Raw genomic sequence first — 16,321 nt, forward strand, 5'->3', positions numbered from 1 at the left:
TTTTTTAATTTGAGGCGAGATGGCCCAGCTAGAACATCAGAATCTAAAACCAATCAATGCCGTGGACGCACATCCGCGACCACCTACACAAAAGGTAAGGAGGTTTTAGCCCAGGAGATAGGATATTTTAAGAAGTTACTTTAAATTTTAATTTAGTGCATTGTCATTGCGCCTTGGCAACTAACGTAAGATGTTAACTTTTGTCTATAGTACAGTGGCTTATTCACCCTTGGCACAGAACAATAGAAAGTGTTTCTGCTCAGTGATAGAATATGTGATGAGTGGGTGGTATCTACCCAGACGGGCACAAAACAAATACTACCATATAATCCATTGCATAAATAAACCCATTTTAAATTATGAAGTAACTTTAACTAAAATTATTTGAACACTTCTGACATGACAAGTCTTGAGTACGTCCTGCCGAAAACTCCGATGGGCGCCAGAAAATATAATGCAAAAATGTCTCAACACCTACGGGTTACCTTTCAAATGTACGGTAGTATGGCGTTACCGCCCGCACCTATTGATGGAATCTAATATCTTCATTAGGCGGGATATTCCGTAACTTTTGTAATCAATTTGGGCAAGCCAGCCAATTTTGCATACTAGCGATTCAAACTCACTTGTGACAAATAAACGTTTTTATTGTCTTATATGTAGGAACATCAATTTTATAATCTAATTTGTGTGTTTGGTATACATACATGAACATTTCCTTAGAATGTTTTCATGTTTTCAGTATTACAACAAATTCCGTGTCAGCTTAACTGTTGTTTAGGAAGACTCGTTACTTTTGATCAAATAACTACATAGAAAAATTAAAGAGGATTTGATTTGTTGTTTCTTTCCTATTTTATTGGAATATCTGCATAACTTTTTTCATAATTATTTAAAATATATTTTATATTATACAGAACTTCAATAAATAATAAATATATAGGTAGCTTTGTCTTAATAAGCTTATAGAATTTAAAAAGCTTTTAACACTACGACTTCTAATCCACATTAAACAGTCCCTAAATATACAACAAACAGACCTAAACTTAATTTAAAGAATTACCTACGTGTTTTTAATTTTAAGCGATCTTTTCGTATAGTACCTGAGTACTAATAAAACACACCCTTCATTTCAACTTTGTTTATTATTAATCATTTATATTAAAAGTGAATATTATCATAGTATGTATTAAAGTAGGCGAATAGTACTTATTATTTACATTGAGACAGAGATCTACTTAACATTATTAAACGATTAAGTTTAAGGCAGCGAACTGGAGGAGAAATGAGTAGATAAATTATAATTTGTTCTAATCTTAAAACTATTCTCTGACGTCCTGTCCAAACATAATTTGCATGGAAGTCTTTAGATCAATGTATTTTTTTTTTAATTTATTTTTTAATAATATAAATAAAAAATAAATTATACAGTAAAGTAAACGATACAGTTCGTTACTACGTAACATATAAGGTTATCATTTTTTGTATATTGTAAATACATCGTTTTTCCTCATTTGATTTTTATTGTATTACCACTTCCCATCGTATTTAACATTTTATATTTATATATTTAAATATTTAGAGGATATCTATGGGGCAGATATTATTGTTTTATTTAAGTGTTCGGACAATGCTAGATAATTAGATATTTATTCCGGCTATAATACAGCACTACAACATCACTTCGAATTCGAGGTGTGCAAAATTATGTAAATAATTATGGGTGTTACTTTTGTTCGAGTTTTTAAGCAGATTATGTTTGTCAGACAACGTGAGAAAATTTATAATTATTATTTATTATTATAATACTAAACATTTATGTAGTTCTGACTTAATATCATGGAACGTGACTCTAACATTTAACTACATCTAATAATAATAATATGATTAGTGTAAACATCCATCAGAATGTGTGAGCGGGAATGTGAATATGCAGCCACGAGGGCTTACACCTTGGACGACACTGAAGCCTAATCGGTATACAATGATAATCTTATTTCATAATAATATAATATAATTATGTATTGTTAAATTTACATAAAAATATTCAATGTATTGAAACATTAGAAGTAACAGTTAAAGGTCTTTGTAGTCATATACCTAATAACTTGAGGTGTTCTTGAGTATTCAGATTCCAGAAAAATATTACGCGCTACGTGTAGTTTTCCGCCCTTAACGTTTTACATAGCACTACAATTTCTGTAAGTTTAACATTACATAATTAGTTGACTTACTTATCTAAGAGTTGATTAAATAGGTAGATCCTTTTTAAATTATTAAGTTCGCTGCCGCAATAAACAATAGAAGAGTAAAGTTTCCAAAAGTTCCGACAGTTTTTGTTAAATTCTATTGTATCTACGACGATTTACAAAGGCGATTAATTAGAAAATTATTTTTAACTTTTGTGCAATTTAATGATGATTATTTACTTTACTTTTAAACATTTCCAAATTTATTTATATTTAAATATATTAATCATTTTGAAATTGCATGGCGCGGACATTGTTTTTTTTTTGATTGAATTGTTATTATCATTTCTTCAATTGTATTATAAAATAGGTACATTTGTCTTTTTGCTAGTAAATAATATACTGGCAATATCTCATTTGGTTATATTAAATAATAAGTCTGGTTTTTTTAATTAATACCTCTGTTTTAAGAATAGTTAATATATATATATATATATATATTATTAGTATATTTTTATATCCGAATGAAACAGTCGCATTGCGTCGCCATCGAATACTTAACTCTATATGAAATACACAGCCCAAATAATTTTTACTCTATCCCATTTCAAGGACGCATCTTATTTCCTACAAGCCGATACAATAAATTGACTCGCGAAACAACCAGCATACCTACCAAACCGTTTACCATTTAAAATGGATTACATTTTATTCTTTCCATCAAAGTTTTAAGGCACAAAAAAATTATAAAAATGCCATAGGGCAAAAAAAAAATGCGGACTTGTGAACTATTCTAATAAGTTGGATTTCTTGAAATTTTATTATATTTTTGTCTATGCGGAACCAACTGGTATCAGATGTTTTCAGCACACAGGCTGGTCGGCAAGGAATAAAGAATTTAACTTCGTCTAAAATCAGAAAAAAATTCTCTTTTACTTCTTCGTAGTTGTTTCACGCGCAAAACATTCCATTAACCTTTTGTAACCAAAATTAGCACATTTTATTTTTTTCAAACAGTTTACCAAAGTTAGGTGTTAATGTAAATCAACAAACTATAATAACAGGATCACAAATGTACCTAAAACATTTCGAAGCGTTACACCTACGTCGATGAAGAATACTGTAGAAGCCGTAGAAGAAATTAAGTACTCCAATGTTTTAAAAGGCTCCACAACTTGAAGTTAAATGCATCGTCACACGTCACAATAAGCTTAAGAATTATTAAGTTACTTGTAAGAAATAGATAAGAAGTAACAACACTTAGTAATATAAATATTTTTTATGTACCTATGATTTGCGAAGGTTATTTAATATTATTTATTGGTTTATTTGTAGTACTATTTTACTAAACAAAGTTTTATGGTTAAGTAACAATCGTCCTACGTCTTTTTAATAATGACTATCGTTTTTATATAACAACATTGTTTCGTGTTGACAGTAGGTGGCGCACAGTCCTACTCAACATTGCTGCTAAGCACGCCGTCATCATTAAAACATTTTATCAATTAATAACTATGGGGCTGTAAAAACCCAAAACGTTTGTTATAACGCCAAGTTTAATTTATTATAATTTATATCGTCCCAAAATACAATTTAACTTTAATGGGGCCAAGTCTTTAAAACCTATTAATTAATCAACAATCAACAATTTTTACTTTGGAAAATCGTTTAATAACAAAATATTCGTATTATAGATGAATACCTATGTCAGGAGATTGTGGTGGTGATATGGATTCTACAGCTTGTGATTATTTGATTGAAATTGTTTATAAGGGGATGCTTTTTGATTTATTGAATTATGAAAATATTCAATTTTCTTAAATGCAGCACGGTCATGTACAGATTTTGATGGTTTCTTTTTCAAAATTCGTTTTTTTTATCTGTTGATGAATCATAATATTATCTCCGTGCTCATGTTTTTTCAGTTAACTTGTTAAGTATGATGGTATATTTTCTCGTTGTGTAGGTAGGTTATATACTACGCATTAGGCGGTAATGGATTACCGTGCTGCTCTCCTGTCTTGATCGGTTTATCAGAACAAATCGAATGATTTGTGAAATATCAACGTTGGTATTTTTACCAACGGTCACACTCTCGCACGAATTTATCTCATAACTCAAAAAGCGTTAGCTTGAGTAAATTTAATTAGATAGATTTAACGAAAAGGAAAGATATAGAGATTGACTATTGAATTTGCCAATACGAAAATTACGGAACCACTAAACGAATTTGCTTATATATTTATTAACCTTCTGTGTCATAATTTCATTACAGCCGCGTAGTTAAGTATTATATTTTTCATGAATATATAAAAAATTAATTTTGCTTAAGTGAAATTTATAATTTCAAGTATTATGTATTTTATTATAATAAAATACATAATACTTGAATCTCAGCTTTCAGTTTTTATCTGGAATCAAATTATACTAAGATTAATCAAATTCATTTCTAAATGATGCCAAAGCAAAATATAAAGTTAATATGAAATATTTTGAAAGTAAAATATCAAGGTTCTTGGCTCGTGCAGATGAAAAGCTAAGAACCGGTTATCCAATTGGCATGGTGCCTAGTATCAGATTTTTTACATTGCCGCAGCTGTAATAATCGACCTCTTAATTGGTCAATTATTCTATTCGTCAATTTTTGGCAAACAGTTACGTTAACTTTTTAAAAAAACATAAATTAATGCATATGGATATAATGTTCTGAAATATGGGTAGGTATGTAATGGGTTAATTCAGTATTTTGAAATCTTATTGATTGCCACATGCTATTTTTTTATTGGCAAACTCAGAGTTAGATAAGTTTGTTAGAAATTTAAAATAGAACAGACTTCATTAAAAACGAGAAGTGAACAAAAGTTAGACATACAATAAAGTTTTCCGTAAAAAAATTAAAGTAAAGACGTTTTAATCTTCAGGGAATAATGAGAAATCCGGCGAGAGGATGATCGTCGATTAATCGCCTCCAAGTGAGAGCGCCTGAACAATGCGCGGGTCGGCCTTGCTGCCCTCGCGGAATTCCTCGAGGGTGAGACGGTCATCGTGGTTCTTGTCCATCTGGTCGAAGATTTTGTCGACGCGTTTCTGCGGAGTGTTCTCATCTTCCGGCTGTGGTGTTTGACCCTGAAAATATTATTACATTCACGTTATATCATAAACAAAAAACAACAAAAGTCGTAAGTTCAGTCCAATTGGTCTGATATGAAGCCAAAAATAAGTTATTGTTTTTTTTTTTCAACAATAAAGTTTGGGATTTAAGTTGTGAGTTGTTTACACTATCTTGTCTTGGAAAGTAGCCTTAGCCAAATGTTAAATTGCCATCCTATCGGATTTTTAGTGTGAGGAACTGTGTTAACTAAACCTCCTTGAAAAAGGCTGCCATAGCGGTTCTCATTTTTTTGGAATCACTCTCAGAGCAGGCAAAGTTACTATTAACTATGTATATAACTATGTATTTACTTAATTAGCTTTTGTTAATAATAACTCCCACTCATTGGTGAAGAAAATATCGAGAAGAAATAAAAATGTATCCAATGAATTAATAGCTGTGTATACGTAGATTCTAGCATGATGGACAGCATATTTAATAGAAAACCCTTGTCAGGTAAAAGATTATTAAGGATTGTTCATACATTATTCAGGTAGTTCGTAGGTATAGATATATTTAATGATTAACTTACAACCATCTGATAGATCGCGTCGACTATGTTGTACATTTCATCTCTTGTTATGTAGCCGTCGTTGTCAACATCGTATAAACGGAATGCCCCTGTAATATGTTAGAATACCGTTGAAATATCTTCGGAAATAAGCAATTTTTTTTATAAGTTACATACGTGAAATGTTGTTTTAATAGTTATATATGATTATTATTGAACTTACAATGTAATTTCTCGTCTAGATTACCGCGTGACGTCACCGAGAGAGCTCTAATAAACTCTTCGAACTCGATAGACCCGTCCTAGAATAACAATAAAAACATTTTGACAAGTGGTTATTCTATCGGTAGCAATAATTATTACAATTTTATTAATAGCCCATATATACTGCCTATAATCTATTTATAGATGTTTAGGTAGTACAAATATTTGTTTTTGGGTTATCGGATTGTTAAATGGTAACTATATTTTAATTCCTTTTAGTAGGCGTTCTGCAGTAAATATTGAATATATACATATAATAATTATATTTAATATATACTTCCTTAAGTTTCTTATTTATTAATGAATTTAAAACGCTATACTGTTTTCGTACAACTTCGTACCAAGTTAATTTTCGTCGAAAAAAGGCTACGAACTATGTTCAGAATAAAGTTTTATAAGTAAATGTAACAGTTATTTTTTGTTCATAATTTACGTAGGTTTAAGTTGATTTAAGATATATTTATGGGTTGGGGTTGAATTTTCTTGGTAGAGTTTTCTATTAGCCCGTCTGGGGGGTATCACCGCCACCGCTAATTCTACCGCCAAGCAAGCCAACCATATTTAGATTTATTGTGTTCTGCTTTGAGAGGTTAGTCAGCCAGTCTAACTACTCAGAGAACATAACCTACCTATTTTAAGTAATAATATAAAAATATATAGTTACGACTAAATAATGGATATACACATGAATTAAAACAAAATCATAATTTAATTGGCGACTTAATGAAAATTAAAAAGTGTAAATAATGTTTCATTAATGTAAGGTTCTAGGTTCGACTTCCGGTTCGGGCTATAAAAAGGTATTGGTTTTTTTCTTTATTTGTTGTTTGTCCTTAATGAAGCAATAAAGGCTGCCTCTAAATTTGCTCAGACACTTGAGTACTAAAATATCATCTACACGGTTAGTTAATTCTTATATATGTAAATATGTTTTAAAGTATGTCATGATTTTTATCGAGGACGAGTTGATGGCATGAGAATATGAATTTATCGTCTAACGAAACATGTAGGGCTGTAGCTAACACTGATGACATCGTCTTATGAATATTAAGCATACGCAAACTGTTACCTAACAAACTTGACTAATTTCTCTACATTTCGCCTTATTAGTAAATTATTTCGAGTTAACATATTCAGCTGAGCTACAAGAAATACGGTTTGTAAAGGATTATAATTTATAAGAACAGAACTGGGCTGTATAACTAAATAATTAAAAACGAGATAAATATACGGATATCGAAAACGCATCTTTATTTTTTATTCGTATTTCAAGCAAAATTTTGTTTTATAAAATACTCTGAGACGGCTTGTTTTAATTGACCTACTTTTAAATAAATATAAATGAATGTTTTCAATAAGAAAATTAATTAAAGAGTTCACCTTAATATATAATTGGGTACTTCGTTTGCGAAAAATAAACAACTCCTAGTTACTTACATTATTTTCGTCGAAGACCCGAAAGACCAGCGAAGCGAATTTGCTCGGGTCACCTTGAGGGAAGAACTGTTTATAGATCTTAATAAAGCCCTGAAATACAGAACATAAACGATTTGTTATAAATTGCGCTTATTTAGATGGGATTTTCTCTACGGTTTGTGAACAGTATTGCTTCATCGATTTTATCAACTTACTTAATTATTTTAATCAAAGTAAGAATTAAACTTCATCATATATGTACATACATTACAATGTATCTTTTTACCGTAGATTTGATCGAAATAGCGATGTAGAAAAATATTTGCAAAAGTTTTTGCCTTCAACAGATAATAGTACGGTATAACTTTCGGCATGGTTTTATTTAACGTAGAGCGAGTATCGAATACAAATACTTATACATAAAGTACCATTAATTTTGTAATCATATTATGTACAATTTTTCAACTACAATAAAAACTCACCTGTTCAGTAAGCAAACCATTCGGGCAGTCCTTTAAGAATCCTTTATGCCTAAAAAAGAAAAATACAATTAAAAAAAAGTATAGTTATATTTAGTTTATGTTTCATCTCGAACTCGTCGATGAAGGAAAATATGATGAAAATAATTTCATGTATGTCAGTCTGTTACATGTGTATATACTACACTCATTGTAGCAGCGTGGTAGAATAAACCCCAAAAATTGTTTCTCAAAAGTATTGGCCTTTTCTTTTTAGACCGTTTTTGTATTCGGTTAAATTTCCTTATTTGAATATAATATAAGATGAAGTTCAACTTACCAGAGCCTTATTTCTTTCTCGGTAACTGTAAAAAATAAATAAAGAACTCATTAAAATAAGAAACTACTTAATAATTTCTTCGTAAAAGTTATAGTTTCTGTAATTAAGTACTTTATTTGGCCTCGAATATTTTCGCATGGCTACGATTTAAAAATGAAGATAATGTTTTTTTTTTTTTGAGATCAGTAAAAACATTTTTAACGAGATAAAAAAGTATTTTTAATCCGTAAAGCTGCTGAGGTTAACTAAATTCCAATTAGTAGCTTCCGCATGCAGCTCGCACAGATAAACCAATACTGAAAATCTATTCACAAAATATATAATGCAAAACTGACTAAACGTCTATGAATATGTATATATTTAATTATATATTGAAAGTAACTATACACTGAACTCAATTTGTATCACTACATATTATAATATAAAATGTATCCACAGCGTCTCTCTGTCTATAAATAGACTGCGAAATGAAGATGATTTTTAAATTTTTCGGAAAAATTGAGCGGACTGGGAGCTCTACTGATATGCATTGCGTTATGTGTTAACTAAACGCTGTGGAATTGATATTACAGAGTATGTTATACTGTGTGTTTAATACAAAGTTAAATAAAACCCCCACAAACCAATAATCGCTATTAATCATCGACATAATATTTAAATAATTTGAGAATTTACCATTTTATACAATTAACATATTTTAATAAAGAAAATTCGATAATAAAAAATATTTTTTAAAACACAAATATTTAACATAAAGATAATAACTATTTATATATCTACAAAAATTAAAGTTTTAGTCGCATTTATTGCAATGTAGTAAGAAAGTAACGACGCAAAATTCGATATTAAACTTACAAATAAAGTGCAACATTGGTTTGCATCAAGCCGTTTACAGGGGAGGCATAAAAGTGTTTTCGATGGTTATTGGATAAGTTAACTTACGATCAACTCAACTCAATGCATCCGATCTCAATGCAAATATTGATTTGTAGCTTTCCTTCACTTCTTTAAATTTTATAATAGCACAGTAAAATAATTACAACATTTCAAATAAATTATTTTCTATTACGGATATTAATTCCGTATAGTTACTATATTGAGTGTTGGTTCTGTACCAATTCAAAGCTTTCCCACTGCCTTCGTCTTGGTACTTCATCTGATCCGGGATGACTAACGAGAGAGTACAGGACGCCATGCTATTTTCCCCATATGAATTTCCCCATTTCCCCAATATAAAACTTATATCAAAATATTCAATTCAGACGGTTCACTCCAACAGTGAATTTAATGTTCTCGTAATACATAAATAAGAAAAAGTAATACGCTTACCGTTTTTAAGGCTAGGCTTTTAAATCTGCATTTTGATCGTTTCCTTTAGAATATTATATTTAAATTATCGACATCGTAACATTATGGCTGCGTTCCACGTGGATCATTCAGCGATTAGCGATATAAAAATAAGCTAAGTTAATATATTCAGATTTTAGATACCTTTTAATACATTATTCATAGGTTGGTCATATTGATATTTAATAAATATTGATAAAATAATTATTATGTTGATACATTCATTTATCATACAAAAGCTTAAGAGCTTGGCTAAAATATATACGCAATCAAACAGATGCCGGTAAATTAAATTCGGTTATAGCATGGAAACGCATGCTTTATGGGAAGCGAATTGACATCAATCTTATTTACATATTTTATGGCGAAAGTATTTATATATAGCTAAGGTTTACGTTTACGTTTTAGTTTATTTCGTCGATGAAACTGTCAAGACACCTGTTTTTAACATGTTACGTATAATGGTTAGTAGTTAAAAAATCGTGAACTTAAATATTCTTTAATTTGTTTATATACTAATATAAAATATATTTCATTTTAGGTTTTGAGTATATTTACTTTATCGGAAAGTGTTAGTGTTGGTTATGATTATCCAAAACCAATTGTACCATTCAGACTGCCAAATAATCAGCCAATTTTACAAGGTCAAATAGTGCAAGATATTTCCACTCAAAGTGGTCAGAAAACATATTATCCTGTACCTTATGGAGATTACTTTTACTCAAAGCTGTACGTGAACAACGGAAGTGGGAATAATGTTATTCAGTCAACAGGTAGCACAGTAAATTCAGAGCACCAAAACCCTAAGATAAGTACCCTTCAAGATCTTACTAGTCTAACGCCGATAACCGAGTTGAATGCAAATATTGAAGCCTCTCTTTCACTTCAAAGCTCTGTTGTGCACAGTCCTATCATAAGTGATTCCAAATCAATATACGAGCCTACATACAGTTTCACTTCGGAGAAAACAGTTCCACTGATAAATCTTCAAAGTATTGAATCCCAAACATTAAGCTCAGAAAATATACATAACGTTGATTCAAATTTATTGTCATTGTCAAATAATATACCATTGGCATTTGATATTGAAAACAGCAATCCCAACTTATTAAGTATTCAAAACGGTGCCGCGTCTGTGTTAAATCCACGTGATCATCTTGCGTCGAATGTTCAAGACAATACGTTTCCGACACTGAACGGACAAAGTGTTCTACCATTATTTAATGTGCAACATTCCGACCGCATAAATATACAATACAACGAGCAATCTTTAAATGCAAGTAACGGTTTGATTGATACCCCACCCGTACAAGAAGTTGCCCTCAAATTATATACGTCCTCTTATAATACACAAAATAGTTTTTCAGATAATAATTTAAATGAAAAAAGGAATCACTTTTATTCGAACATACACAAAGAAAACCCGCAATTATTAGAAACGCAAAATAATCCGGCGCTTGTTTATCAAAGTCAATTTGATAGTATTCGTAGCAATGAAAATCATATTGAAAACCAACAAACTTCTCCAACGCCGGTGGTAACCAAGCATGTCTATTTTCATGTGCCTCCCCCCGATATTGAAGAGGTACCAGTTGTTCAAGATCAACCAACGCCGAAAAAGATTTACAAGATAATTTTTATAACTTTGCCTGCACTTAAATCTAAAAATGAGGAGCTGCAAGCTGCTTTGTATGATAAAAGCAATCAGGTAGCATATAATGAAGATAAAACAATTATATATGTTTTAGTGAACAATACTGACCCAGCTCAGCTTGTGTTACCTCAACCGAAACTGTCAGAACATGAAGTTTTATTCGTCAAGTATAGAGATAACCCATCTACTATTCAAGAAGAAGAAAGTCCATTCATCAAAACAAACTCTGATGATTCAGATTTAGCAGTCCCATTAGGAGCTGGACGGGTAAACGGAAACCGATAAATGGTAATCTGTTTTACGATTGTGCAGAACTTTTTTTTTCATTAATCCCTTTCGAATTGTATTCGATTACTGCTTTGCGAAAGACGCAATTACTTTATTTTAAGTATATAATTTAGACAAAATATGTTTATGTTAATTCACAGAGATATAATTCTATTAAGTATTTCGCAAAATGGCAGGTGTATGATGTATATCCAAAGATATAGTTATTAATTTTTTTTTAATTTACAAGTTGTGTTCATATCTTAAACAAAAATCTCGTGTGTTGTTTGTTGTATGTAAATTTCTTTGGCTTGCTCTTAGCCGGTTTTCAATAATTTTAAGTAATATAACGAAGTCTTAAATATAATTTTTAGCAGATTTTTTACCTCAAAATTATGAACTTTATTTTATGAAGATACTAAATTCTATGTATAGCCTCAAACTCAGGCATGTTGAAATTTGTTTGACGCTTCATAAGTATCATTCGTCTTTGGAAAAAATCATCTAAAAACTGTAGGACATGCCTTTTGAGTTTTATTCTCATCGAGCTTTTTGTCTAATGTAAAATATTTATTTTTAGTTAAAATGCACAAAAATAATTCTTTTATATTTAAGTTGTAACTATATTTTATATTATTAGTAGTAATCGTAATAAAATATAAATAAAATATTGATCTTCCCTTACCACTGAAAAGCATAAATACCTACGTACGTACGGGTTCCAAATATAAAAGATATCATTGAGAATATAATTAAATAAATATTGTAAAATTATCCACTAACCTATCAACCATCGCAAACATGTTAATAAGTTTACGTTTGAGTCTTTTATTTTGTGTTGTTTTTAGTAATAAAAAAAAATCGCATAAAGTACAAAACATATCTACGAATTATATAATAAATATATATACGATATAAAATGTGTTAAAATCTGTAAGTCAAAATCGATCGAAATATTAGATATGAGATAATCGAAAAGTTATATAATTAACATGTTTTTAGTGATACTTGATAAATTCCATATTCATAGTATAATTTACCAATAAAATTGGACATTTCATGCATTTTAGTAGCATCATGCATATATTAAATATTATATACAACAATTTCTAATTTTAGTATTTTGTGTTTACATCTAACAAAAATTAGGTGACTCTGTCAAATTGTGTTATTTAAAGCACAATATTACGTCGTTTATAAAATTTTGAAGTCATTTAAAATTCAAATATGTTTGTGATATTCGTAACATTATAAGTTTTTTATTTAATTAATATTAATAAATGTGCTTCAGCGCCAACGATTGCGGGTTCGATCCCCACTGAGACCAACTTTGTAAGTTTTAAAATATGATTTTGTCGCCGTCTTGTCTAGCTCCGGAGTTATTAAAAACCTCAGGATGAAAATACCAGTGTAAAGGCAGTGTGAAACGGTAATGTACCTGTACTTCATTTTCTAATACACTGACGGAATCATAAACTGCATGTTCAAGACGCCTTTGAAATGAGCATTTTAACTGACTATTCAAACTTTTTAAACAAATTTAAATTGAAACTGATTGTTTGGTTTGTTAACTTCATAACAGCGTAATATCATATCATTAAGTGTTTGTATACTGGATTCATTCAATGTTTTTGAACAAAAACTATAAATGTAACAAAATGTTTTGGTTAGTTTATTGAAATATTGTTATTTATATTTATTATCATTAATATACAATGAAAGTGATTGATTGATTAAAGATTGATGAATAAATATCTCAATACTACGGTCACTGGCAGTGCATGGCTTGGGTTGGAGGGTGCGTTTCGCACTGGAAGTTTAGCAGAGGTCTTCATACAAGCGTTGATAAAAAATGCTTTTTTACATATATGTTATTCATATTGTTGTAACGGTAAAAGAGAAAATAAATATTAGTATTGAAAATTTAATTTAATAACTAGTTTCTGAATCACGCTATCGTTTGGTTCTAAATATATCTTCGGTCTTGACTTAAAAATATAATGTTGGCATTTTTGGAATTGTGTTTCATCGTAATTACCATGTAGTTTTAACGAGAGTCAACCGTAATAACGGAAGTGGTTTTTTGGATCATATACATATGTGTGTGTGTCAACAATTATAGTTTTTATAATTCAGGTTATTGTTATTCGATAATGTTTGTCGCCGGTGACCGCGTTATAGGGAGTGGTCGTCAGGTTTTCGGTATAAAAAATACACACAGAGTTACTTTGGCATAAAAGATAGATTACTATAGATAATGAATTTAAAAAATAAGTATACCGTAAATTTGGGCTCCACACCGGGTGTTATGATAGGACTTATGCTACGCTACTGACCAGAGTATATACATATAAGTAGGCAACACCAAACAGTTCAGTACAGTTTTCTCCTTTGTTTCCAACTGATTTTGTTTGTTTGATTTATTCATGAGCTTTTGTGTAATCAATGACAAATGATACTTACAGTAAAAATAAATTCAATGTCGAAGCATACAAAATCATGTATATTTTACTCTAATTTTCAATAATGATTTTGGTTGAATTTCAACCACTTTTGAACGCTGGTTATTACGAATGTCTTTTGATTCAAAGTTGTAGTGGAATTCTACTGTTATTAATTACAGGTAGAGTCGACTCCGACACATGCGGTTAAGGAAGTTAGACAATTAATTAACATTGATACTACTCTTTTAGTATAGTTTGGTTATTTTCGTTGTATTATATCTTATGTTATATTACTGTGGAACTTTTTTATGAGATAGATAGGTGGACGGGCAAATGGACCACCTGGTTGAAGGTGATCACATAGACATTGGCAACGTGAGAATTTTTAATCATTCCTTACATCTCGAATGTGCCACCGACCTTGGGTGCTAAGTTGTACCTTTGTATCTGCAGTTACACTAGCTTACAAACCCTTCAAACTGAAACACAACTATATAAAATATTGCTACTTGGCGACAGAACATAGGTTGAGTGGGTGGTACCGAATCAGTAGGGCTTTAAGAGAGCCCTACCACCAAAACTGTGAGTGTAACTGTTTAGATAAAAACATTCTTCTAAAACGAGCTACAGTTATTCGGGCGTGTAAAGGGAAGTCAATACGGTAAAAAAATTGGTGCTTCTAAAAATATTGTAATCATTCGTTTATCTAAACAACTAAAATTACAGTATCTATACAACTAAATTATTAACATTATGATTTTCATGATATTGTGAAATGTCAAAAACTGCCAAGCGACACTGTCTATCGTAACGATGACGTTTAAAGGATTTATACGTAATAAAATGGCGTAAATCCATCTAATCTCCAACATTTCATGAGCGAAGTAAGTTTTTAGAGAATGGAACTGCTGCTAATATGTTTATGATGTTCCGCATAATATTTATGTTATTTTGTTTTATTAGACACTAAACTATTTGTTTTATTACTTAATAAAGTTTCATAAGATAATAATAAAAAGCTTATATAATATCAAAAATACGTTTTATTTGATCTGCTATGCTTTTGGTTGACGTCGGGTCTGCACGCGGGTCGACACTTTAATAACTTATAAGGCTGTACATTGTACAGCCTTGGCTAGCGTCAAAGCTCAAAACAAGGCCGCGCTTTTGACGATGTCACGTTTGCTCGGCCACACGCCACAGATCCCTTTCAAGTAAGCTCGGGCGACCATATTGCAGCGAGTCTACTATTCCCCAACCCTCATACATGTTTCGAAAAAACAACTTTTATAAAAATACTTTATTACTGGCTTCGCACGTGTAAAATAAGGGTCTATTTTGGTCCGGGAAACTTTGCGTTCGCAGTGCTCGCCAAAGTTTCATGACAATCGGATGCATGGCTTAGGAACACATATAAGACCATTTTACTAACATTCATTTTATTTATAAGAGAAAAAGAAAAGACATTTATTTTTATTTATTATACTATTTATATCATATCATATTTAAATGATATTGCAAATGTGTTTTTTTTTAATTTAGTTTATCTTATTTCAATTTATAATGCTCAACGCTCAAGCCATCACAAAGCGTAAACTAAGTAAGTAATCGTTGTAGAGAATAAACAGATTAACTTCCTCATTTAACTGTAACTTAGAGTATCTGTTTTATGAGCGTCCCATAAAAGAGTCGTTTACTGGAAGTGGTTTTAAGAGTGATACCGTAAGATTGGTGGGGAATCATGCGACATTGCAATTGAACATTTGATTGCTGAGTTAATAGCACCCCTTATGTGCCGTTAAAATATGTAACTAAACCTTTTTCAAGGAAAACTTCTTTGTGCGTTAGTTACCGTCAAGGTCAAATTAGAGTGCAAGATTTTTGAATGTAAAGTTCAAGTTAATTGTTTCAGATGCAATGGTACCACTATATATCCTAACAACTATGGATTTATTATTTTCTTTGTTGTTTAAGTAGTAACGATAAAATACGTTTTGACGACTTAATCAGAAAGTGTTGTACAAATCAACACGAATGTTATAAATATTAAAATGAACGGAAGTGAAGTATGAATAATGGACGATAAACCGCAACAGATAATTAATTATAAAAAAAAAAAACATTAAATAATCCTTCTCCTCCAGAATATTATAATTATTTTATAAATATTGTATAAATAAAATACTAGTAATTATTAATATGTTTTCAATAGTAAAGTTTACTTTACCTTTGTAACCTTAGTAAAGGTTAAGCTTTTGAAAACGGAGAAAGGTGAAAACG

General features: G+C 30.5%; 1 protein-coding gene across 2 annotated transcripts in view; it reads right to left on the minus strand.

The window, feature by feature from the left end:
* Positions 1-4,589: 4,589 nt before the first annotated feature.
* The window catches only part of LOC125076013 (frequenin-1), a 172,477-nt gene continuing 160,745 nt past the window's right edge, over positions 4,590-16,321 (minus strand). For both annotated transcript variants that reach the window (XM_047687934.1, XM_047687933.1), the window contains 6 exons: positions 8,330-8,354; positions 8,014-8,062; positions 7,553-7,642; positions 6,075-6,153; positions 5,873-5,961; positions 4,590-5,315 (listed from right to left, as the gene is read on the minus strand). In XM_047687934.1, the coding sequence (XP_047543890.1) occupies positions 5,148-5,315; positions 5,873-5,961; positions 6,075-6,153; positions 7,553-7,642; positions 8,014-8,062; positions 8,330-8,354 (500 nt within the window). In that variant the 3' untranslated portion in view covers positions 4,590-5,147. The remainder of the gene's footprint in view (positions 5,316-5,872; positions 5,962-6,074; positions 6,154-7,552; positions 7,643-8,013; positions 8,063-8,329; positions 8,355-16,321) is intronic.

This window comes from Vanessa atalanta, chromosome Z (genome assembly GCF_905147765.1).
Source record: "Vanessa atalanta chromosome Z, ilVanAtal1.2, whole genome shotgun sequence".
Taxonomy (NCBI): Eukaryota; Metazoa; Arthropoda; class Insecta; order Lepidoptera; family Nymphalidae; genus Vanessa; species Vanessa atalanta.